The 23,700-nt window shown below is 48.4% G+C and overlaps 1 protein-coding gene across 1 annotated transcript in view; it reads left to right on the forward strand.

The window, feature by feature from the left end:
- JDP2 (Jun dimerization protein 2) overlaps positions 1 to 13,326 on the forward strand; it is a 32,163-nt gene extending 18,837 nt beyond the window's left edge. Inside the window, exons 2-3 of the mRNA XM_023511580.1 lie at positions 4,019 to 4,123; positions 12,191 to 13,326. Of these exons, the coding sequence (XP_023367348.1) occupies positions 4,019 to 4,123; positions 12,191 to 12,376 (291 nt within the window). The 3' untranslated portion in view covers positions 12,377 to 13,326. The remainder of the gene's footprint in view (positions 1 to 4,018; positions 4,124 to 12,190) is intronic.
- Positions 13,327 to 23,700: the final 10,374 nt, after the last annotated feature.

Here is a 23,700-nt window from a genome sequence, read left to right on the forward strand (position 1 = left end):
TTTGTCTCCCTACTCCTCTGTCTCTCTGAGTCTCTGGTCTCTGTTCTTCTCTGTGCTTCAGCAGCCTGATCTTTCGCCTCCCGGGCACACGGCTGAAGTTTACTGCTGCCCGGTGTGTCCCCCAGTCCAGCACCCAGTGTCTCCGAGTCCACTTTCAAATGCCAGGACAGGAATATAACCCACTCGGATCAGCCATTCAGACCTTGTGCAGTCAGCTGTGGCCAGGGGCTGGGCTCCCCCTGCCCTCAGTGGGGCTTGAGAACAGGCTCTCTGAGGAGGGGCCGCTCCATCCTTCCACCTGGCTCTGTGCCTCCACCAGGCACAGTGTGGCACAGGAGCACCCTCACTGCCAAAACATAGACAGCCTTGCCCTGAGGACTTCCTAGGGATTGGGGAAAAGAAGAGCCAAAACCACGTTCAAGAACAGAGGGAGACGCTCCCCTCCCACCCCCTCACCCTGTCTTGTGGTTCTGTAAATGTATCAAGCGTCAGCTGCCTCCTCTTCAAAGATCCTGGCTCCTCCAGCTGTATCTGCAGTAAAAAGTCAGCTCCCATTTGGGGGCTTCAGTTTCAGATGTCGGAGTCATGTGTAGTGAAAACACTCTCTGCTGTCTTTCACCAGATTGTGGCCAAATGCTTTGGAGATTTCTAAAACCCTTAGGAAAGAGGAGGCAGCAGCCTTGACTCTGGGGACAGAAGAGGAACCTGAAAGAGGACAGGGAGAGTCTCCAAACGGTCCCAGTTGAGGGGCGCAGGCCCTGTACTACTGCCCCAGTTACTAGGGTGATGGAGAAGGTGGAGGGGGCCTGCGGGACTCCTGTCTTGTTTCTGGCTGGGCCTCAACAGCTGTTTTCTACATCTCTGGGCAGTTCTTAAACAACAGGAGGAGGATTTAGGGAGGATGCATCACAGTTTCAGCAAGGAAGGTGTGAGGATGGGACTTTGGGGCCACATCTTGCCTTTCTAGGAGGTGTCAGCCAAGGTGGGGCATGGGTACAGGAGAGGTGTGGGGACAGGCTTGGAACTGGGAGCTTTAGGCCTAAGCATACACACTGGATTCTTTCCAGGCCTGCTTAGGATTCTGCAGACTTGCCACAGCCATTGGGGCCTGCACCCCCGAGTCTAGACCCTGCCTTCTGTCAGTGTGCTTCTGGGGGAGATAAACCCAACCTGTAAGCTTGGCTGGTCCAAACAGAGAGAAGAGAACATCCCAGCAGAGAAGGCTTCTGTGAGCTCTGAGGAGAAAGTCCTGCAGATGCAAACATGGGCATAAGTCACTTATAATTAAAGCATCCAAGTCTGTGGCATCTTTCTCTGGAGTTCTTTATTGCATTCATCCGCCTGGGCCCTACGGAGCTCCAGTCCTGCACCAGGTGCTGGGCATGTGCAGGTCCCCCATCCTTCGGACCAGCAGGGGAGACAGGGAGCTCCACAAACCAAGGCTTGTGGTGGGAGGTGGTGGAGACTCTTACAGGGCTCTAGCAGCAAAGAAAAAGCAGTTAACTCTGTCCAGGGAGTCCGAAGGCCTTCCTGGAGGAGGGGACGTTTATTCTAAAAGGCTGAGTAAGAGTTTACCAAGTGGGACAGGAAGGATCTCGGTCAGAGCTGAGTGGGCCTGGCTGGCATGGAGGAGGGTGAGACACTTGGAGTAGAAGTTAATGGCAGGAGAAGACTAATGTGGCTGGATAGGGGAGGTGGAAGAGCCCCCAATCTGAGTATCACCCTGGCCCAGTTGATCTCTTAAGCTTCCTTCCAGCTGTTGCTGAAGCAGCTTTCAGCAGCCCCCAACTTTGTGTGGAATGAGGCCCAGTGAGGGGGAAGGGAGCTGGGTCCTGGGGGCCAGAGGTTATGTGTCCCCGCTGCTCAGGGGAGGGCATGAGGCCCCACGTGCCCAGGCTGCACACATCACCTTGGCAGTTTGTGGGCAAACCCTCTTGGCCGAGGGGAGATTGCACTGCCAGCCACTTCCTCCAGTTCCTTCCCTCTGCCTGTCGTCACAGTTACCTCGGCCTTCTCGGGGGTGAGGTTGAGGTTGGGCGGAATCAATTTCAGCCAGGTTTCTATTTTCCCAGATGCGGGTCAGCCAGAGGAGCTGTCACTTCTGGTTGGGTTTCAAAGAAGGCCACGGGCTGGGAGGTGCTTGGGTGTGGTGCTGTTGATGAGGCATCCCTCCAGCAGCCTCCCAGGTGGGGTGGGTGTGGTCTGGGACAAGCTCGCGGGGTGGTGGGGAAGAAGAGCGCTGCCCTGCTAGGGCCTGTGCTGATGGCCGTGGTGCTGGTCTCAGGCCCAGGTCCTCTGTCCCAAGCTCCTATGGCATGCCGGGAGTTTGCAGAGAGAAGCTGTTTATTTTCCTGGCCTGTGGCCCTCTGGGCTGAGATCTTGTTCCAGGCCCTAGGCTGCCAGAATCACCACCCCCTGTCCCTCCCGTAGCTGGAGAAGTGAGAGAGTTGGCAAGCCCAGGGCAATCCACTGACTCCTCTAGTGGCCTCTGACTCTGAGCTGTGCCCAGCCCAGCTGGTCGTACGTGTCCTTCAGATTTTCCTCATAGGTAATGGACAGCGAGAGGTACCACATCAAAGCACTTCTGGTGGCCCAGTGCTGTGAGGGCGAGTGATCCAAAGCAGGAAGTTTGAAGCTGAAGAAATCTGAGTTCAAATCCTGGCTCTACCACTTCCTAGTCATGTAGCTAGTTGTACAGCCTTGTGCAAATTGAACTATTAAGCCTTGGTCTCACTGTCTGTAAAATGGTACACTATTAGTACCTTCCTCATGGCACGATTAAATAACATGTGTTTAAAGCATTTAGCAAAGTAGGCAACAAGTGCCACCTTTTATTATTCCTGAAAAACAATGACAATAGCAACTTCTGATTCAAAGTCTGTGTTGGGGACAGTGATTTTTTTGCCTTCCATTTAATGGGTCCTATTTCATGCACCATGAACTTCCTAATGCATCCTGGGGGAGAAGCCTGGAGACACAGGAGGCCCCTCGCTTATGACCCTGTGTTCCCCAGCTCTCTTAGAGTGAGCCTCACTGGAGAGGAACATGCAAAGGCAGGGAAAGGGTTAAAACGAGGCGAAGAGACCGTTAGCAGTTAAGTTCATACCCAATATCCTTCTGGAGAAGAGAGGGGTATGGGGTATGGAGGAGCAGCAAAGTTTGAAAATTAGGGAGTAAATGTGTCGGGACAAAGGCAGCCAGGGACGGGAGCCTGGGAGAGGCAGAATGTGGGACCATGTCTGTGCCCAAGAATTGTAAGGGAAGTGCCTGGGAACCACTGGCCTGGAAAATTGTGCCCAGAAGGCCTGGGCTGGGCAGGTGGCACCACCCATTGGGTGCCACCTCTGTGTGAGTAGACTCACCAGGCTGCCAGCCTTGTGAACCTGGCAGAACCCAGGTGTCTGTCTTGGTCCATTTTATGTTTTATTCCATAACAGAACAATTTATATAACAGAGTAATTTATGAAGAGCAGAGATTCATTGGCTCCCAGCTCTGGAGGCCAGAAAATCCAGTATCAAGGTGCCGACCTCTGGCGAGGGCTTTCCTGCTGTATCATCCCAGGGCAGAAGACAGAAAGGCAAGAGAGCAAGAGAATGTCAAACTTGCTCTTAGAACAAACTCACACTTGTTACTTAATCTTCACACTCCCTTTAATCCTCTCAGGAGGACAGAGCACTCATGTCTGAACCACCTCTCAAACATCCTACAGCTCAATGCTGTTGCTCTGGGGATTAAGTGTCCAACACACGAACCTGGGGGGACACATTGAAACCACAGCAGTATCCCTGTCCTTCTGGGACACTGCCTCCTCCCTGGGATGCCCATGTGAGAGGACCCCTGGATTGGCTGGGAGATGTGGCCATCTCTCCAGCCGCCAGGCTAGTGGACGTGACACTCCCTTGCTGCCAAAATGTGGGTAAGGAAAGGGGAGCCGTCCCTCTACCTGTCTGTGTGTCAGGAGAGAGGCTGTACCCCAGGCCTGTCTCACATCTAATCCGTGGCTCTGTGCCCTCACAGCTAGATGAGGAAGAGGAGCGAAGGAAAAGGCGCCGGGAGAAGAATAAAGTTGCAGCCGCCCGATGCCGGAACAAGAAGAAGGAGCGCACGGAGTTTCTGCAGCGGGTGAGCAGAGCAGCTGGCCGGGCGGGCTCTGCCTGTGCCTTGGCGTGGGCTCGAGCACTCTGGACCAGGAGAGCTGACAATTGCCCATGCAGCTGATGTGCACCTGCTGGCAGCTGCCCAAGCAGTTTGGCCCCTCCGCTCTTCTCCATCTCCTTTCTAGTACCCCCACCCCCAACCTAGACAGAGCAGCCTCCAGCAGTTCCTGCCCACAATCACCCCCTGTAAGTCCAGAGAAGGAAGGAGGGGTCTAGTGTGCCTCCACCAGGTTAGACCTGTGGCACTAATTAACCAAGATGACCGAGGGCTGCTACTATGTTCTGGTCCCCTGGTACCTAACAAAGTTGTCTAGCAGGGGTGCTAATGAAGCCGGGAGGTAACATCCTGCATGTGTGCAGTGAACGCAGCAGGGGGGCTGCCTACTTCAGTGCAGAGAAAAGCTCCTTCCCTTAGCTGCAGGTGACTGAGTCTCATCTGGCCACCCCTCAGCCCCACTGAAGAGGACCCCTGAGCTCTTTACTGTTGCCCTCAGGGGTCAAAGGTCAGTTCTGCCTGGACAGATAGGTCAGCCAGGGCCTGCTTTTCCTTCTGGCACTACCTGCCCTTTTGTCTGGAATGTGTCAGAGTGTTTATTCTTTCTCTCCCCTGAGGCCCTTTCTCTCCCCTTAGACCCTCCCTGCGTCTCAGGATGGCAGATGGCAGTGAGGGGATATGGCCATAAAGCTCATTAGTCCAGACCAATAGTCACCACCCCTGATCACTGGGTCATCACTAAACAATAATATTATAACAACGTATAACAGTAACATAATGGGTCAGGTACTATTCTACAAGTATACAGTAATTGTCAGTAGTTGCTGGTATTCGTAAAGCTGGGCACCATGCTAAGTGCTGCATGTGCAGTATCTCATTTGGCGTAAGAACCATATGAAGTGGGTAACTTCACTATTGTCTTGCTACAGATGAGGAAGGTAAGGCACAGTGAGGTTAAGTGACTCACCTCTTAGCTAACTCACGGTGAGTCAGTGATAGCACAGAGAGGGAAGCCTGCAACTAACCTCAAAGCATCTGTTCCTTACACTCTGCTGTGATGATTTATTCATTCATTCTTTCTTTTCTTTATTCATTGATTCAGCAAGTAAGCACCCCACACTGTGCTGGGTGCATTGGGGGGCACACAGGAGGAGCAGGCGTGAGTGCTGGAGAGACAAGGTAGGGTTGGCCTGGTGTTTTCCGACACAGGGAGTCTATGGATCTCTCTCCTACTTGCAAAAAGCAGAGAGCTATTCTGAGACCACAGGTGTGGACAGTGTGGGGCCACGGGTACACCTGCAGGCTGTGAGTGTCCAGGGCAGGGGAATGGTTACTGCAGGTGGGAGACGGACTCCCAGAGCTGGGAGCCCCTTTGAAGAGGTGTTGGCGGCACAGCACTGGGAAGTCTTGGAGATTGGTGAAATGTTATGTACCTCATTTCCAGCACTCGGGGCCTGCCATAGACAATGTTAGGGAAGGGAACAACATTTTGGGGCTGGAAGTCTTAGAGATTGGTAAAGTGTTACGTACCTCATTTCCAGCACTCGGGGCCTGCCATAGACGATGGTGGGGAAGGCACAGCAAGGAATAGAGAAGCTTCTCATAACATTCCTTCCCTTAAAGCAGCAGTTTTCAACCTGTGAGTCACCACCCCTTTTTAACAATAAAAATACATTGCGGCTTTAGGAAGATTGAGAACCACTGCCTTAAAGGCTCACCAGCCAATTCTGATGGCAAGATTGGGCTGAGTGGACAGCACACCAGTGGCACACAGCACAGTAGTGTCAAATGAATGACATTCACCGCTTTTCACATTTTGGTAACACTTGCTGAGTACCGGGCATTTTGCATGTTCATTTAATCCTTATAACATTCCAGTGAGATGAATATTAATTATTCCCATTTTAGAGACTGACATGTAGCTCAGAGAGGTCAAGTTACTTGCCCAAGTGGTGGGCTCAGATTCATCTACCCCTTTCCTGACCCTCCTCCCCACCTCTCCACCTTCCAACAAGTGTTTAACAAACACAGGCATGAGTATTGTTCAGGGATGTGCTTAGGCTCTGAAGAGAACATTAGGTGGCTGGAGTTCAGAGTACTAAGGAGGGGGTGGACAGGCAGACAGGGCCTAGATCCTATGTGCTGGGTTGCCCAGGACACCCCAATCTTGTGCCTGTTATCCTGGCCCAATTATTAGCAGTCCCTCTTTCACTCTCACAAGTGTCCCCATCAGGAGGATAAATCTTATGGTCCTGGAGAGCATCGGAGGGAGGGCTTCCGGAAAAGTGAGGCACGCCTTTGAAAGATCCGCCAGCCACAATGCAGGGCACTGCTTGGGGGGTGGGGGAACACATTTGGGTAAGGAGATCAATTTTATGGGTGTTGTCTTGTGCTAGTGAGAGAAAAATATGAGGCTTCAAGGTCTGGGAGGGAGATTTGGGCAGCACTGTCTGGGCCAAAGCCCAGGGCCCCACTCAACCCCATGTTCCCCTGCTCCCCTGCTCCCCTCATCCCTGCTGGCCTTAGAAGCAGAGGTTGGGTGTGAAGTTTAGGGCATGAATACAAATGGCTGTGTTGGTGCTCAGTGCCTGTAGACCTTGGGGATTCTGTTGTTATTTGTTTTTAATGGGTAAGATATTTAAAAAGCTGTAAGGTACCTGTATTATTTATTTAATAAATATTAATTATTTATTAAATAAAAAATATAGATACAATGGGACTTTTTTTTTTCTGAGACAGAGTCTCACTCCGTCGCCCAAGCTAGAGTAATGTGGCATCTCTTGCTTACAGCAACCTCAAACTCCTGGGTTCCAGCAATCCTCCTGCCTCCGCCTCTCAAGTAGCTGGGACTGGCGGCACCTGCCACAACACCCAGCTAATTTTTCTAATTTTAGTAGAGATGGGGTCTCACTCTTGCTCAGGCTGGTTTCAGATTTCTGAGCTCAAGTGATCCTCCCACCTTAGCCTCCCAGAGTGCTAGGATTACAGGTGTGAGACTCCACGTCCCGCACAATTGGGATATTGATACATACAATTCAGTCAGCCTTCCATTATCTGCAGGTTCCATATCTGTGATTCAACTGAAGATCAAAAATATTTGGGGGGGCTCGGCTCCTATAGCTCAACCAGCTAAGGCGCCAGCCATGTACACCTAAGGTGGCGGGTTTGAATCCCCAGCCTGGACCCGCCAAACAACAATGACGGCTGCAACCAAAAAATAGCCGGGCGTTGTGGCGGGCGCCTGTGGTCCCAGCTACTTGGGAGGCGGAGGCAAGAGACTCGCTTGAGCCCAGGAGTTGGAGGGTGGTGTGAGCTGTAATGCCACGGCACTCTACCCAGGGGGACAGCTTGAGGCTCTGTCTCAAAAAAAAAAATATTTGGGGAAGAAGAAGCATCTGTATTGAACATGTACACCCTTTTTTTCCTTGTCATTATTCCCTAAACAATGTAGCCTAACAACTATTTATATAGCATTTATATTAGGTATTATAAGTAATCTAGGGATGATTTAATGTGTAAGGATATGCATAGGTTATGTACAAATTCTATGTCATTTTATATAAGGAATTTGAACATCCTTAGGTTTTGGTATCCCCAGAGAGTCTTGGACCCAGTGCCCCATGGATTCTGAGGGAGGACTGTTTTTTATATATATATACTGTTAACTGTTTTATATATATATACTATTGTATATATTGTATACATATTTTTTATATATGTGTGTGTATGTGTGTATATGTATATATATGTATATATAGTGCTTAGGCTCTGAAGAGAACATCAGGTAGCTGGAGTTCAGAGTACTAAGTAGAGGTAGAGAGGCAGACAGGGCCTAGATCCTTCCTATGTGCTGGGTTGCCCAGGACACCCCAGTCTGTGCCTGTTATCCTGGCCCAATTATTGGGCCAGGTATCCCTGGATACCAAGAGCCACCCCTGGAAGATTCTCACTACACCTCAGAGTTCACTGATCTAGACCAGCCAAAGCCTTGAACCCCAGGCAGAGGCAGCCCTGGGCACAGGTCAGATCCACACCCTGCAGGACCCAGGGCTACCACAGTACCTCCTCTCCCTGCAGTCAGGAGCAGTGGCACAAGGCCTCTCCCTTCTGCTGCTGTGCCTAACACAGGTTCTCTGGGTACTGGTAGCAATAATACCATCTCACACTCTCACAGAGCCCCACACTTTCCATCACCACCCTGTCCTTAACAGTCACAGTAACTCTGGGAAGAGGGCAGGCAGCCCCATTCCACTGACAAGGATCCTAAGGAATTACAGATTTGCTCAAGACAATGTAGCAGCTGACTTAGGACACAACCCTGGGCTCTCTCTACAGCCCAGCAAATTATTGAGGTTGTCAGGACTCAGAAAAATTGGGAAACTTGCTTGCAGAGGCAAAGCTAGTAAGTAGCAGAGTCAGGATTTTAATTCAGACAGGCTTTTGGGGCTCAGAAGGCCACATCACGCTATTCCCAACTCATACAAAAACTAGGTGGAATTCTATTTTATGTGCTTTAGAGTAACTTTTTTTTTGTTCTTTTTATATATCAGATAGTCTTAATGCTCAAGGTCCCATGGGCCAATCAATTTTATGGAAGGAAATTGAGCCCGAGAGAGGCAAAGTCATTTTTGCCAAGGTCACATAGCCAGAATGACAAGCCAGGACGCCCAGCCTCTGTCTCACCTGCTATTTTTTTTTTTTTTACTGCCTTTGCAGACTGCAGCCTAGGAGGCAGAACCTCAACTTGCACTAATTTTATTTTAAAACAACAAATGGTTTCATTTTCTCTAGAGTGATAAATATCTACCAGAAGGCAAAACAATAAACAAAAATGCAGACAGAGTCATTTGCTGCATAATTAACATGTGGAAGATCCTAGCCCAGTTTTCATTAATTAGGAAAACAAATCAAGTCATTGCTAGCATAAACCCACAAACCACGTCTACAATCAGGGTTAAAAAAGATTCTACAGAACTTGAACTTATACCATAAATAACTATGTAGCACCAACCGAAAGCTCTTTGAATACAGAAGGGAATAAAACTAAAAAGCAGTTATTTATATTCTGGCAGCCAGAATTCAGGATATCCCATGATATACGTAGTGCTGCAACATTTTACAACCTACAGAACGTAATGCCATTCCTGTGAAATTGCACGTGTGAAGCGATTGGGCCCACACCTCCTTGGTCTTTTCACGTGATACAGACAAACACACGTAGAGCTGGTTTGACATGGGATAGTTTTGAGCAGGTGGATCTGTGGGTGGTACTATTGAATTCCACCTGTGTGACGCTTCCCTCTGCAATGCCTAGTTTTAACTTCACTCACTGTGCCCCAAACCAAACTCTTTCTTTGTCCTTCCACTGCTTTCCAGAACAGCTTCCTCCCAGGCTCTGTTCCTCAGACCCTTCCTCAGGTTCATAGCTCTCTGCCCTGTCCCCTTTCTTCTCCAAGTCCAGGCACTACCCGAGACCTGCGGATTTTACTTTGAAACACTTTCTTTCTCTTCTTCATACTATTCTCTTGCTCATACATTTAAGTAAAAATTCCTTAAGCCTCTCTAACTCTTTGGTTTATAAAGTGCTTTTCCATCTGGGCTCATTTAATCCCCACAATCCTTGCCTTTTTATAGACAAGATAACTAAGGCTAAGAGAAGTTCAACTGGCTCTAGTCTGTGTTTCTAAACTGACATGGTTTCCAGAGCTGCAGGCTGGCCCCAAACTCACCATCATGGCTTCATACCCAGCCATGTCCTAAAGTGAGCTGTGGCCACAGTGAATATTTTTAACCTCTAAACACATCCTAAGCCTTCCCCATGGCTGTGTCTGTTCACTCAGGGCTCCCCAACTGAAAGTCCCTCTGTACTCTCCTCTCCCCAACCAGAGACAATCTGCCTCTCAAGCCCAAGGTCAAACCGTATTGTTTAGCCCTCTCGAAAGTCTTCTGAACTGTGGGTGGCTGTTGGTCATAAGGAAGCTCCAGCTGGCCTGATGGGTTTCTTCTTCCCCTTAGGGCAGAAGCTTCACAAGAGCCAGGCTGGGGGCTCATGGCCTTTGGGTCGCCAGGACATTCCTTGTAGTGGCAAGTCCTTAGGAGATACACATGGGTGGGTGGGTGGCTCTGAGACTCATAGGGTCAGAGGCCCAGGAGGATTGAAGATGGAGCTTTTTAGTTTGGGCTGGGGGACCTGTATAGTCAGGGGTTTGTGAGAGGTTCCCAAGGTCGCCAGTGAGTCAGAGCTAGACAGCAGGTGGCTAAAATTGGAACATAAGTGCCCCAGACGGAGGGATCCTGGACTTCCATGGTTTCCTGGGGGAGATAGGTACCTCTCTCCTGGTCATCTGAGATGGACTTCTTTCAGAATTCTGAGAGGAGAGGACCAGGCCATGTTTCCAGTCACGTCTCAGCCTGCTGGACTAGAAACCACCATAGCTGTTTTTTAATATTTTCCCCCCTGAGCGTTTTTTTCCTTTTGTGAGGCTGTTTTCTCTCAGTGTCTGGTCACGAGGCCTGCAGATCTCAGCAGTTCCGAGTTCCCTGGGCGCCTATACTGCCGCCTTTGGGGTGAGCACATGGAAGGATCTGATCAGAGTGGCTGGTGAGGAAAATAGCACCATTTGGGGGGGGTGGCCCCCACTGAGCACTCTGAAGACCCCAGGAGAATCTGTTCCACCTAAGCCCTGCCAGGAGAGTGGGCAGGCCTGTGGGCTCGCAGGCTGCCTAGGCATGACACACGCCACTACAACTGCTGCTCGCTGTCTGACTAAGACAGATGACTCGATCTCTGTGCTGTCAGCATTTTGGACCAGGTAGTTCTTGTTGCAAGGGATGCCCTGGGCCTTGCTGGGCTTTTAGCACACCCCTGGCCTTGACCTGCTAGATACCCCTGAACATGACAACCAAAAATGTCTCTAGACATTGTCAAATGTCTCCTGGGAGCCAAATCACTCCTAGTCGAGAACCACTGACCTAAAACTTTGCTTGCCCCTGAATAAATGTCAGCTCTCAAGTTGGTTGTAAGTTAATATAGTCCAAGAAAATTCATTCTGATACTTGTCTATTTTACTCTTTCACCCCCAACCCTTGAACTGATATGCCCATCACCCACCCATGCTATGAACATATAACCCCAAACAAATTATCAACATTCTTCCTTTTCCCAGGAGCATCTTCAGTTGAGCTGGAAGTTCACTGGATATCTCACTCGAGGTCTATTTGAAACCTCATTTTGGACCCAGCAGGATAACTGTTGATTGCCTCTGGGAACAAAGCATCCAGATTATGGAGATAAGGAAGACATTGGTTAAATACAGTAGACCTCTATCAGTTGACCACCCAAGCCCAAGGGACTATAACAAACTGGTCAACATAAGGAACTGGGCCTACTGTACTGATTCATACATGGGGTCCATGTCCAGTCTATGAAAATTAGGTCAACTTAAGGAACTGGCCAATGTAGGGAGGTGGCCAACTATGGAGGATCTACTGTAATTATAGACAAATTAGCCAGGAAACCCATGTTTTAGGAGGAATGATATGATCACACCAGGCTCGTTGATCTCCCAGACCAAAATATCCCAAATATGGGTTTGTCATACATCAAAGCCTTCTGCCATTTCACTACCATCAGTGGACCACCGTGGACCCTCATGGACCCTCCATGCAGCTGCTCGGGAGTCTCTTGGCCTCCATTTTCCCCAACTCTTTATTTCTTGTGCTAAGGCCCTGAAGCAGGGGAGTATTTGGTAAACTTGAGTGACTGAGGCTTTGGGGAGGAGGAGAGATGCAAAGCGTAACCTGGACTCACTGTACTACGACACAGGCCAGTGTCACAGGTGTGGTGGGCACTGCCTGCAGAAAATCAGTCAGCCTTGGGGCTCTGTAGCAAGGTTTGTGCTTCCTTCAGTGGGAACCTGGCGGGCAGAAAACAGGCAAATGCCAGCCAGAGTGCCCTGTACCCACCCACAGGCAGAGCCTCTGCCCAGAGCTGGCCCATGGAGGAGGCTTACAGTGTGTTTCTGTGTTTGTGTGCAGGAATCTGAGCGGCTGGAGCTCATGAACGCTGAGCTGAAGACCCAGATCGAGGAGCTGAAGCAGGAGCGGCAGCAGCTTATCCTGATGCTGAACCGGCACCGCCCCACCTGCATTGTCCGGACTGACAGCGTCAAGACCCCCGAGTCGGAAGGCAACCCGCTGCTGGAGCAGCTCGAGAAGAAGTGACCGTGGGCTGGGAGGAGGAAGCGGAGGAGGAGGAAGAGGAGAAGAGATGAAGAAGAGGGAGGGGGGTCCCAGAGGGCCTGTCCTCAGTGCATGAAAAACTGTACAATGAGGTTCGGCCCCACCAGTGTCAGCTGGGCTTTTTTGTGAAACTCAGATCAGCCGCGCAAGGGGAAGACGGGGCTGAAGAAACCCAGAGGGACCAAGTGCTGAGACCAAAGTTGACCTGCGGGTAGGGCTGTCCTGCCTGGGGCCCAGCTTGAAGGAGGCAGGACAGAGGTGCCTGGGCCAGAGAGACGCCCAGCCAGGCAGCCTTGGGCACTTCTCCAGCCTCTCCACCAGGACACCCACCTGAGGGACCTCCCAGCAGCCAGGAAAAGCCATGAGTTGCAACCAAAATGCGGCTGAGGATGGAACTCAAAATGAAACTGCAATCTGTCGGCCCTGACCCTGATGCCACGATGCTGGAGAGGGGCGTGCTGGGGCCCCAACACCCCACCCACCTCGGTCCCCACGGCCCGGGAGGCGGCAGCTGGGCGCACCCTGGCCGGCCCTGCTGGAGTCTGCTGTGGGCACTGAGGCGCGGGCGCCCTTCCAAAGCACATACTCACTGAATGTTTACAGACTGGTGTCCTCGCAGGGCTTTCAACTGCACATGTTTTTTATACTTTCTTTCTTTTTTTTTTTTTAATATTTTTTACCAAAAAAAAAGATTTTATACAAGCAATATATATATGGATTTCTATAATCACTCGATGTGATACAGTATAAATATGCTATGGTTTGTTTGTTAAGAACAGATATCCACCAGTTATGGCCGTTGTGTGTAACTCCGAAGTACTGTAGTCTCCGGGTGTTGGGGTGGCCGGGGCGGGGGTGGGGGCGTTTCCATCCTTGTAAACCCTTCATAGTACTCAGTCCTGTATCGCTCAGTAAACATTGCTCTTACTTACGCGGCTGCCTCGTGTGGTGTGTGCCTCCAGAGTGGGGCTCAAAGCCTGCTCAGTCTCAGGGAGTGTCAGGAGCCCTGTAATGCAGCCAGCCCTCCCATTTTACAGGTGAGAAGGCTGAGGCTCAGAGAAGGTCAGGCCATCTGCAGTCACTATTCTGAGAACACTTGGTGTATTCACTCATCCCACAAATGTTTCCAGAGAGCCTCCCGTGCGTGTGCCAGGCACTCTACAAGGCCCTGAGCGTTCACTAGGGGACAAAGCAGACCATTGCCTACAGTAGTGATCATCAGTCATCTTGATGCCTGCTTTCTGTGCTGCTGCATTCTTCTCTGCAACAGCCTTGGCAGAGACTTGTCCTGTTTCACAGATAGGGGGTTAGAGGACCGAGAAGATTAAACTTGTAGCCACTATTTGTGGAAGACTTACCGTGTGACAAGCACAGAGAGTTTCACTGTCATGTCTCACAACAGCACAAAATAGGGATTATTCCGCCTATGTGACCAATGACTTAGCTGAAGCTCAGAGAGGGTGAATGACTTATCCAAGGTCACCCAGCTAGTAAGGGACAGAGCTGGTGTTTGAACTCTGCCTCCAAAGGCCCAGCCTCTCCTGTCCGCAAATGACTGCATGATCATCCCAGTGGTTGCACGTCTTACCTTGATAGAATAGGAAGCTTATGATACTGCCGTCAGAGATCTTGTTTCTGGGAAGGCTGGATGGAGTTCTAGGCTGTCCCAGGATTACAAAGGGAAACAGCTACCTTGGAAAATGTGCACCTGACCTAGGGGAGAGACTGAAGATGGCTCTCCGCACCCCCAGCCCCCACACAGCCGAACCTCTGTGCCTACAGTGGGAACAGCTCAGTGCCAGGGATACAGTGGTGGCAATTACCTGGTGCTTGCTGTTCATGTTCTCGTGCATGGTGCTTCCTTTGATACTACAGTGCTCTGTGGAAGGTGGGATGGGAATTTTCCACTCCCTTGTATACCGAGGTTACAAAGGTCAAAGTTAACCCAGCTAAATCCATGCAGCACTGGGAGCCGACTTCAACCCCCCTACCTTCTACTCATATGCTCTTTCTCCCTGTCATGGGAGATGAGGGAGATGATGAGGCCTCGTGACAGGAACAGCAGTGACCTTGGACTGCTTCTTCAATTATGGACAAGGCTTTCCCACATGGACTGAAATTGAGAATAGATCATTAACACATCTTTGGGTCCTTCACACATCTCAGGTTCCCTCCACCCAACATGCTTGGTGTGGCCACCTCTGAGCCCTGCCTTGGAAGCACAGCCTGGTCAACTCACCCTCAGCCATGGCAGTCCACGGCAAGCCCTCAAGCTGTAATCCTCGGACATTTTTCAAGCCATGACAAAAATGAAGATGTGTACTTACAAGGGCCTTTCTGGTGACCCAATAGATGTTTTTGCAGGATCTACTGCCTGATCTTGGCTGTGGCAGTGCTGGTCCCATGCTTGGGTGCCATGAGTCAGTGTCTCCAGGGTGGCGCCCACCTTTGCTTGTGCAGATGGACTGTCTTCAGAAGCTACCAGATTGGTGACTTGTACTCTGCTGAGCCTGTCCCTGTTGTTTTCTTCCTCACCAGGACCGCCGCCCCCTCCTGTGGATAACTGGAAGTCACAGTTACAGTCTTCTTCATTAGAGCTGGTGTTGGAGTCTTTTTCTGTGTACCTGCCACTGCACATGTGTTAGCTGCTCTGTACAGCCTTGCTCAGAGGTCTCAGAGGTAAGTACACCACCCCGGTGTTACAGATGAGAAAACTGAGGCACATAGGGGAAGTGACTTGCGCAAGGTGCCAAACCTTCCAGGTGGCAGAGCCCAGATGTTATCTCAGTTTGACTCCAAGTGTTATAAACCCTGGGGCTGAGCCTCGCCACCAGAGAGGTATTTGTGGTGTGATCTCACTTGGCAGGAGAACTGGTACAGGCACAGACTCACCTATGCTCATGGCACATACTAAAAATTCCCAGCTCTCAGACCCATATCTCCAAAAATGTACGGAAGACATATTTTAAAAGCAGACAGGTTTAAGATTTAACCTTCTATTGACTATTAATCTCATTGTTCTTATCTGTGAAGGGGGAGTAGTAATAATCCAAGTCTTTTCTTTTTTTCATGGAATTATTGTCAGGATCAAACAAGGAATGGATATGTTGTAAGTATATTGTAAAATATAAACCTCTATAAGAATGGTAATTATCTTGCCCTCTGTTAGCGTGGATAGTTGTTGACATATACCATGTAGTACAAATTATTTAAATATCTTTTATTCTTTTTTTTTTTCTTTGAGACAGAGCCTCAAGCTGTCCCCCTGGGTAGAGTGCCGTGGCATCACAGCTCACAACAACCTCCAACTCCTGGGCTCAAGCGAGTCTCCTACCTCAGCCTCCCAAGTAGCTGGGACTACAGGCGCCCGCCACAATGCCCAACTATTTTTTGGTTGCAACCGTCACTGTTGTTTGGTGGGCCCGGGCTGGATTCGAACCTGCCACCTTAGGTCTATGTGGCTGGTGCCGTAGCCACTTGAGCCACAGGCACCGAGCCTAAATATCTTTTATTCTACAAAAGATATTCTGCAAAGTTTGTGTTCTGACCATGCACAGGTTCCCATGGTGTGATGAACTTCTGGAACCTGAGGGTCCTGGGTTCATTCAGCTCCTGATGAGCCACAACCATCTGTGCTGGGCGCACCATCCCTCCCTGGGTCTCACTGCACCCTCCTTCCAGGTGGTCATAAGTAAGACCTGTGTCACCTCTGCCCAGGGGTCCTGTGAAAATCAGCTGTGTTGATGTATGCAACATCATCTGAGACGGATGGGACCCTTTGGCAACCAGACAAGCAGAAACTAAAAGGAAACTTCCACGTGCTGCCACTGGGAAATTGGAATGACTCCTGTGTGTAAAGCAATTTGGTTATCCAGTAATGCTAAAGCTAAATATGTTGTCTGACCTAGCATTTTCCCTCCTAAGTATATAGTTGGAGGAATTATGGCATCAGGGCACAGGGATATGTACGAGAATGTTCATTGTCTTTGGGAGGCCAAGAAGGGAGGATTCCTTGAACTCTTTGAACTCAAGAGTTCAAGACCAGCCTGAGCAAGAGCAAGACTCTGTTTCTACCAAAAATAGAAAAAAGAGCCAGGGTTTGTGGGAGGCATCTATAGTCCTAGCTACTCAGAGGCTGAGGCAGGAGGATAGCTTGAGCCCGGGAGTCTGAGGTGGCTGTGAGCGAGGCTGACGTCACAGCACTGTAGCCTGGAGCAACAGAGTAAGACTCTGTTTCAAAAAAAAAAAAAACAAAAACAGAAAGAATGTTCATTGATGCTTTTTATTAAAGAAAAATTAGAAACAAACAACATATCTACAGAAATAAGAACAGCTAAACAAATTTTGTTGTTTTCATGATATCGAATGTTATTCAGCAGGTAAAAAAGAATGAACCAAAAAGCTACATGCATCAGTGTGGATAAATCTCAAAAATATATGTTGAGCTGGAGGGTAGGGAGCAAAGTACAGAGAGATACCATTTATGTCATGTTTCTAAACATGCAAATTGATACTTTACTGTTTAGGGGTACACACAGGTCTGAGTAACAGGAGTGTAAAAGCATGTGCGGGAATGCTTTATAGATGTTTATATATCTAAATCAGTGATGAGGAGTGCTCTTGGCAGAGGAGGGGGCAGGGATGGCACCCAAAGGGTAAAAGGGTGAGTGGAACACTGGACTTCAACTGTAAATGGAACATCTCATTTGCTTTTTAAAATCTCCATCAAATGGGCGATGCCTGTGGCTCAAGGAATAGGGTGCCAGCCCCATATGTCAGAGGTGACAGGTTCAAACCCAGCCCCGGCCAAAAACTGCAAAATCTTCATCAAATGGAGAATGATGTTAGGTGGGTGATGTGTGCACAGATGTGGGTTATGTTCTCCACACTCCTCTGTATGCTTGAAGAATTTCATAGTAAAAGAGAACAGACCACAATACAAATAGAAGGTTTTGGGTTTTTTCCATTCTTTCCTTAGCAGACTCAGGAAATAAAAACAACTCTGAAATTACAGTGCAGTCGCAGAGTATGCTCTTTGCATTTATGAAAATTTAACATGCCTAGAGGGAGAGAGAAACAATTCAAAGGTGTGAGGAATTTAGCTGTGCTGTCCCTGGGGGAGGGTGCCCTGGGGCAAGGGCACCTTGGGAAGTGTGGATCTGCTCTACAGCAGCAGATCCTGGCCACTGATCTCTACAAGACGGTCAGGTTCAAGGTTAATTTGGATTGTGTAGACAGTTCAACCCAATCCCAATGTGAAAAGCAACTCATCTGCCTCTGCAAGTGGAGCCCTGGACTAGAAGCAGAGCAAAGAGAGAGCCTCTTAAAGACATGACCCCAGGCTTGGCACCTGTACCTCAGTGGCCAGGGCCAGCCATATACACTGGAGCTGGCCAGTTCAAATCCAGCATGGGCCTGCTAAACAACGATAACTGGAACAACAATAACAACAACAACAACAACAAAAGCCAGGTGTTGTGGCGGGGCACCTGTAGTCCTAGCTACTTGGGAGGCTGAGGCAAGAGAATCTCTTGAGCCCAAGAATTTGAGGTTGATGTGAGCTGTGATGCGACAGCACTCTACCCAGGGCAACAGCTTGAGACTGTGTCTCAAAAAAAAGACGTGACCCCAGTTTTCATGGATATGTTCATTTTCTGTTGCTACTGCAACAGATTACCATGGATTTAATGACTTTATGCAAATTGTGCTGTCTTACAGTTCTAGAGGTCAAGAGACCAAAATAGTTCTCAAGCTGAAATCAAGGTATTGGTAGGGCTGAGTATGTTAGCTATATGTTTTTGAGATCTATCCACATTGATACCTGTAGCTCTGGTTCATTCTTTTTTACCTATTGAATAACATTCTATGTCATGAAAATACCAACTTTTCCAACTTCTACAGCAGTGCTTTTCAACCTTTTTTATTTCATGGCATACTTGAACCTATAGTTAAATTTCCACGGCACACTTAAATTATGTTGACAGAAAAAAAAGAGTAAAAAAAGAATATACTTATTGTACTTTGAACTTCTTTCAAAAATAATTTGATTAATGATCTTTAAAAATTTTCAAAGCACACCTAATATTCTCTCAGGGCCCACCAGTTGAAAATCACTGTTCTAGACGCTGCCCACATTCCTTGGCTCATGGTACCCTCCACCTTCAAAGCCAGAGATGGCCAGTGATGTCTTCCTTCCATCCCATTACTCTGATACTAACTCTCTCCTTCCCTCTTCCATCTTTTAAGGACCCTTCTGATAGCACTGGGCCCCCTTGGATAATCCAAGGTCATCTCTTTATGTTAAGGTCAGCCGATTAATTCCTTCTGCAACCTTAATTCTCCTTTGCCATGTGACAGAACATATTCACAAGATTCTAGGGATTAAAATGTGGACATCCTTGGGGAGGGGGATGCATTATTCTGCCTACCACAACAATAAATTAAGAGTTGCAGGTTCTTAACTATGATCCTTCTCACTACTAGACAAGATAGACTTTTCCTGATGTAAGTGCAGTAAGGATGAAGTCCCGGCATGGAGCACCCCTTGTGCCTGGAACAGTGCTTGGCACATTGCAGATGGTCAAAACACAATATACACACACAAACTCAGGGGTAGATAATACAGTATGGATACAGACAGACACACTTACATGCACAACAGGGACACATGTATAATAGATACATTTACTCACAGATCCATGCAGATGCACACATTAAAGTGGTTAAGTTGATGCTGGTCTTACTCTTTTATACTTTTTTGTACTTATACAGAACTTTTATATAGTTCTGAAATTTTAAAATGCATTTGTTCATCACACTGGCATCTTTTCATTCTTGGAAATGGCTAACTTGTGGTTAATTAAGCCGGACATACTGCTTTGGCTTAAAAATTAAATATTATGAGAGACTGATTTTCTTATCTGGCTCCTAAACTGTCCCTGTGGGCAATTCCTAGAGGTGACTCAATAATGCTTTGGACAGTTTGCTAAATAATTACATGTAAGCTCAGCCTCAGCCGTTATAGAAGGCAGCACTTGTCTGGGTGATCTTCACTGGACATCTGTTGTACTCCGTTTATAATCCTCTGACTCCAGTTCTATCGCATGACCAGGTCTGAACAGGTGAGCAGATTTACACAGGTGCACATCCTGTACCTTCTACGTCTTGTCTTTTGGACATCCATGGCCACCTTCTTGGCATATATATATATATATATATATATATATATATATATAAAACTTGGAAATTGGGGGAGGTGGTTAGTGCCTGTAGGACCTCCCTTGATGAGTTGAGAGGGAGGAGGCAGAGACAGTGAGTAAATGCTTTTTCCTTTTATCCTTGGACAGCTCAGAGATTTGCTTCCTAGGGTCCCTCAAATAGTCTTGAGAGATTAAATAAGACCTGCAGAGGTGTCTGTGGAGATAGCCCAACTCAGTAATGCATCCTATGCTGGTTTTCTCTGCTTACCTGCTCTAGCCTCCTGTTCCTCCTGCTCTCTGGTATCACTTCCCAAACAAACCATCTGAGCATCAGCATTGTCTGAGGCTCTGCACATGGAGGAACAAAGGCTAGAAGGCAGATCCTCAGAATGGGGTCTTTAGAGCTAGGTCAGCTGCAGTCTAATGACAGTGATAATCAGTGGGGTGGGCACAATGCCTGGCACACATAGCATCACAGTTCCTCCTAATGTCCACTGTGTGGATCGAATGTGGTACAGGTGGAAAGTGGAGTGGTATTTGTGACACCTGAACGGCACGGGGATAAATTATAAAGCTTGAGTTATTGGTTGCCTTTTGTTAACTGTTTTGGAAGCCTTGGAAGAAGAAAACGAAAAACTTAGTTCAGCTAACTACAAACTCAAAATGTGCTGTGAAAACCAGAATGCTCCTCTGGCAGTGTTTAAGGAGACGAAGTCTCCCATGATCCCCAGGTGTACAGTGCTGAGAGTCAGGCCCAGAATCCAGTCGTAAGGGTGAAAGACCCATTAAGGAGAACACACACCCACTAAAATTTCTATATCAAAGCCAGAGCCCTAAAAGATAAACGTAGGACTCAGAGCCATGAAATGGGACATTGGGGTAAATGAGAAATCTTGAGCCTCCCCAATCCTCTGAACACTCCAGTTAGGCAGGAGCAGCCCACTCCCCCTTGCTAAAGAAAGTCAGCCTCCCCTTGCTTGGAGACTCTACCAAGATGACAATTGAAGCAGGTGCCTCACGGCATGATGTTTATTAAGACCCTGCTCTGCACATTCATTACCTCCAGGCAGATAAACAGGGTCACATCTCTGCACAGCCCAAGGAGGAGGAACACAGTTCCTGCTCCAGAAGGAAATCGCTTGTTTATTGAAGAAGCAGCGGACCTGGCTGCCATGTATTAGCAGGAATCAGGGGGAGACATGGGAATGGATACATCTTAAAGGTGTTGGACCAAAGTCAGAAGGGGAGAGAATTTTGTTTGTTTGTTTGTTTGTTTTGGTGAGAGCTCTCACCTGTGACTTCAAGTGCAATATCACGGCATTGACTCCTGGAATGGATGTATCTTAATACACTACCAGTGTTGCTCCTTGAAGCTTACACATGATTTTATTAACCTATAGTAAATGAGGTGGAGGTATTGGAATTGCCTTGGCAGAGAAGGGGTCAGAAGGCCTAGGGCTGAGGTCATGTTCAAATGGATTTGCTATACGAGACCCACCATCAGGGGATGTTCCTCGGGAGGTTCAGGACCCACCATCCAGCCATGTTCCTTGGGAGGGTGGGGCAGTTTTCGATAAAGCAGTGACAATGACTGGTGCTTGGCAATGCTCTGCACTGGCCACCTCTGCAGGCCAGGGCTGCCACAGAACTGGCACTCTAGTGCCAATGGGTATTATGGAATTCCAGAACAGCAGAGACAAGAAGGGCACAATCAGTGCTGTGGGCAGCAAGGTCCTCACCCACTTCCATGTCTGAGTCAGTTCATAGACCCAAAGCCCACTGATGCAAAGGGAAGCTGGGTCCCTTGAGGAGAGACCCTTTGTCACCAATGTTTATATACTCAATAAACACTTCCCTGCCAATAGCTGGACATGGTGGAAAGGAGAATTCTCAGATCTTTTGAGAACTGTTGCATCCTGATAGACCCATTAACACTAGAGTTGTGAGATGACTCTGATACCAGGGTGACGGAAACACTATGTTGGTTTACTGGGCCGGAGATAAAAGGCACTCTGGCCCAAGTCTGCCTCCCAGTGGGTCCAGTAGCCCCACACACCATCCCTGCAGTGCTTTTCCCACCCCTAAATTACATAAATGGGACAATATGATTAGGAGATGCAGAGCCCTCACTCTGGTTCCCTGCCCAGCAGAGTAAGGTGTAAAGTAAGATGATTTTCACAGGAAAAGCTGTTAGAAGCAAGTGAAACTGTCCCAACCACAGTTACAATAGCAAATCACAAATGATAATGCCTGAGCATGAGATGATGGGACAGAAACCTCACGAGGACTCAAGGCCTGCCTCTCTGATGATGTTTCTCACTAGACATGCTCCAGGGGTCTGGGGCATTCTGAAGCAACCCTTTCAGAACAAAGAAAAAGTTATTGCACATTACACTCAACTATTAAGAAGGAGGCACAGGGCCTAGTAGACCTCGTTATATTTTGGAAACAGCATGCATACCCCACTAAGGGGTAGTGCTCTAACCCACTTGTCAGTGCCTTGGAAGCTGCTTTGCCACTTATGTCATGTAACCCACAGACCCAGTGGAGCTAGAGGGACCCACATAATGTGTTGGCTGTTTTGAGTGCATAACTTACAATAAATTACAGTACAACTTTATACATTAAGTAAGCCTTGGAAATTTACCCAATGAAGATTGTCTGGCCTTACCTCAGATGAAAGTTCTAGCAGGTCTGGAACTTTTCTGCTCTCTCTCTCTGCCATTCTAGGTATCAATTTATTATGTAGAAGGCCCAGTTTGACAGTATCAAGGCTCAGTGCCTGTGGCTCAAGTGGCTAAGGCGCCAGCCACATACACCTAAGGGTGGCGGGTTCGAATCCAGCCTGGGCCCGCCAAACAACAATGATGGCTGCAACCAAAAAATAGCCAGGCGTTGTGGTGGGCACCTGTGGTCCCAGCTACTTGGGAGGTGGAGGCAGGAGACTCGCTTGAGCCCAGGAGTTGGAGGTTGCTGTGAGCTGTGATGCCATAGCACTCTACCCAGGGGGATAGCTTGAGGCTCTGTCTCAAAAACAAAACAAACAAACAAAAAAACCAGTATCAAAATGCTAAACTTTAGTTAATGTTCCAATCTTGTCCCTTTTCCAGCACAGGATGACAGGCAGCCTGTAGTGAGGCAGGGAGAGCTGGCTATTTCTTCTCTCTCTCTCCCTCATCCACCTCCTCTTTCTCCCTTCCTGCCCAAGATGACTGGCCAGGGATGGAGCAAGAGCTGAAAGTTGTGGGGAAGGGATAGGAATGGTCTCATGACCCGGACCTATCAGGGTCCTGTTCTGACTTTGGTTGCCCTGGGCATGGCACATGTTCAAAGCTGATTCCTTCATAAGCCCTTTTGTGGGTTCTTCTGAAGTTTGTTTCCAAAGACTTCTCTCCTTCATGTCCCCTCTCTGGGTAGAGAGTGATTCCTCAGCCCCAGGAGACTGTCTCTCACCTCCAGCTTCTTGCTGGTATATCTCAGCATCTCCTAGATGGCCCTGCTGATAGAACCCCGGACAGCTTAAACCTGGCCTTGGGAAGCACGTGGCCATCCCTTCCTTACTCAGAGTCTGTACACTCAGCCCAGCAAACTGTGGGAGCCCCCTCCTGAAGTACCTTGAGTGGAGGAGGCAACAGTCCTCTGTCCTCCATCCTGCCTGGTAGAGTGTGAGGACTCAGCACAAGGGCACTTTACAAAGAAATTGCTCCACAGATGGCTTCCCTATCTCTCCATGTTCAGGACCCTTTTTATGTGCTCAAACTGCTCAAGGGTCCAGTCTTCTCAGAATCAGTTCTTTAAAATTTGTAGTCTGTATAAGGTGATCTGGCTTCACATCTATTGGACATTGATGTCTCCATCAAGACTTTAAGTTTTTAACCTTGTTTTTCCTAAAATGGAGAGAGAGAAAAAACTTTAATTTTAATATCTTGATACATTATTTTCTAAGTTGAAGGGTTGACAGTGATTATTAAGGATTATTAAACTCAGCTGGATGTAGTGGCTCACACTTGTAATCCTAGCATTCTGGGAGGCTGAGGCAGGTGGATCACTTGAGCTCAGGAGTTTGAGACCTGCCTGAGCAAGATTGAGACTCCGTCTAAAAATAAG

This window comes from Otolemur garnettii, unplaced genomic scaffold, assembly GCF_000181295.1.
Source record: "Otolemur garnettii isolate 467f Iridium unplaced genomic scaffold, OtoGar3 scaffold00020, whole genome shotgun sequence".
Classification (NCBI taxonomy): Eukaryota; Metazoa; Chordata; class Mammalia; order Primates; family Galagidae; genus Otolemur; species Otolemur garnettii.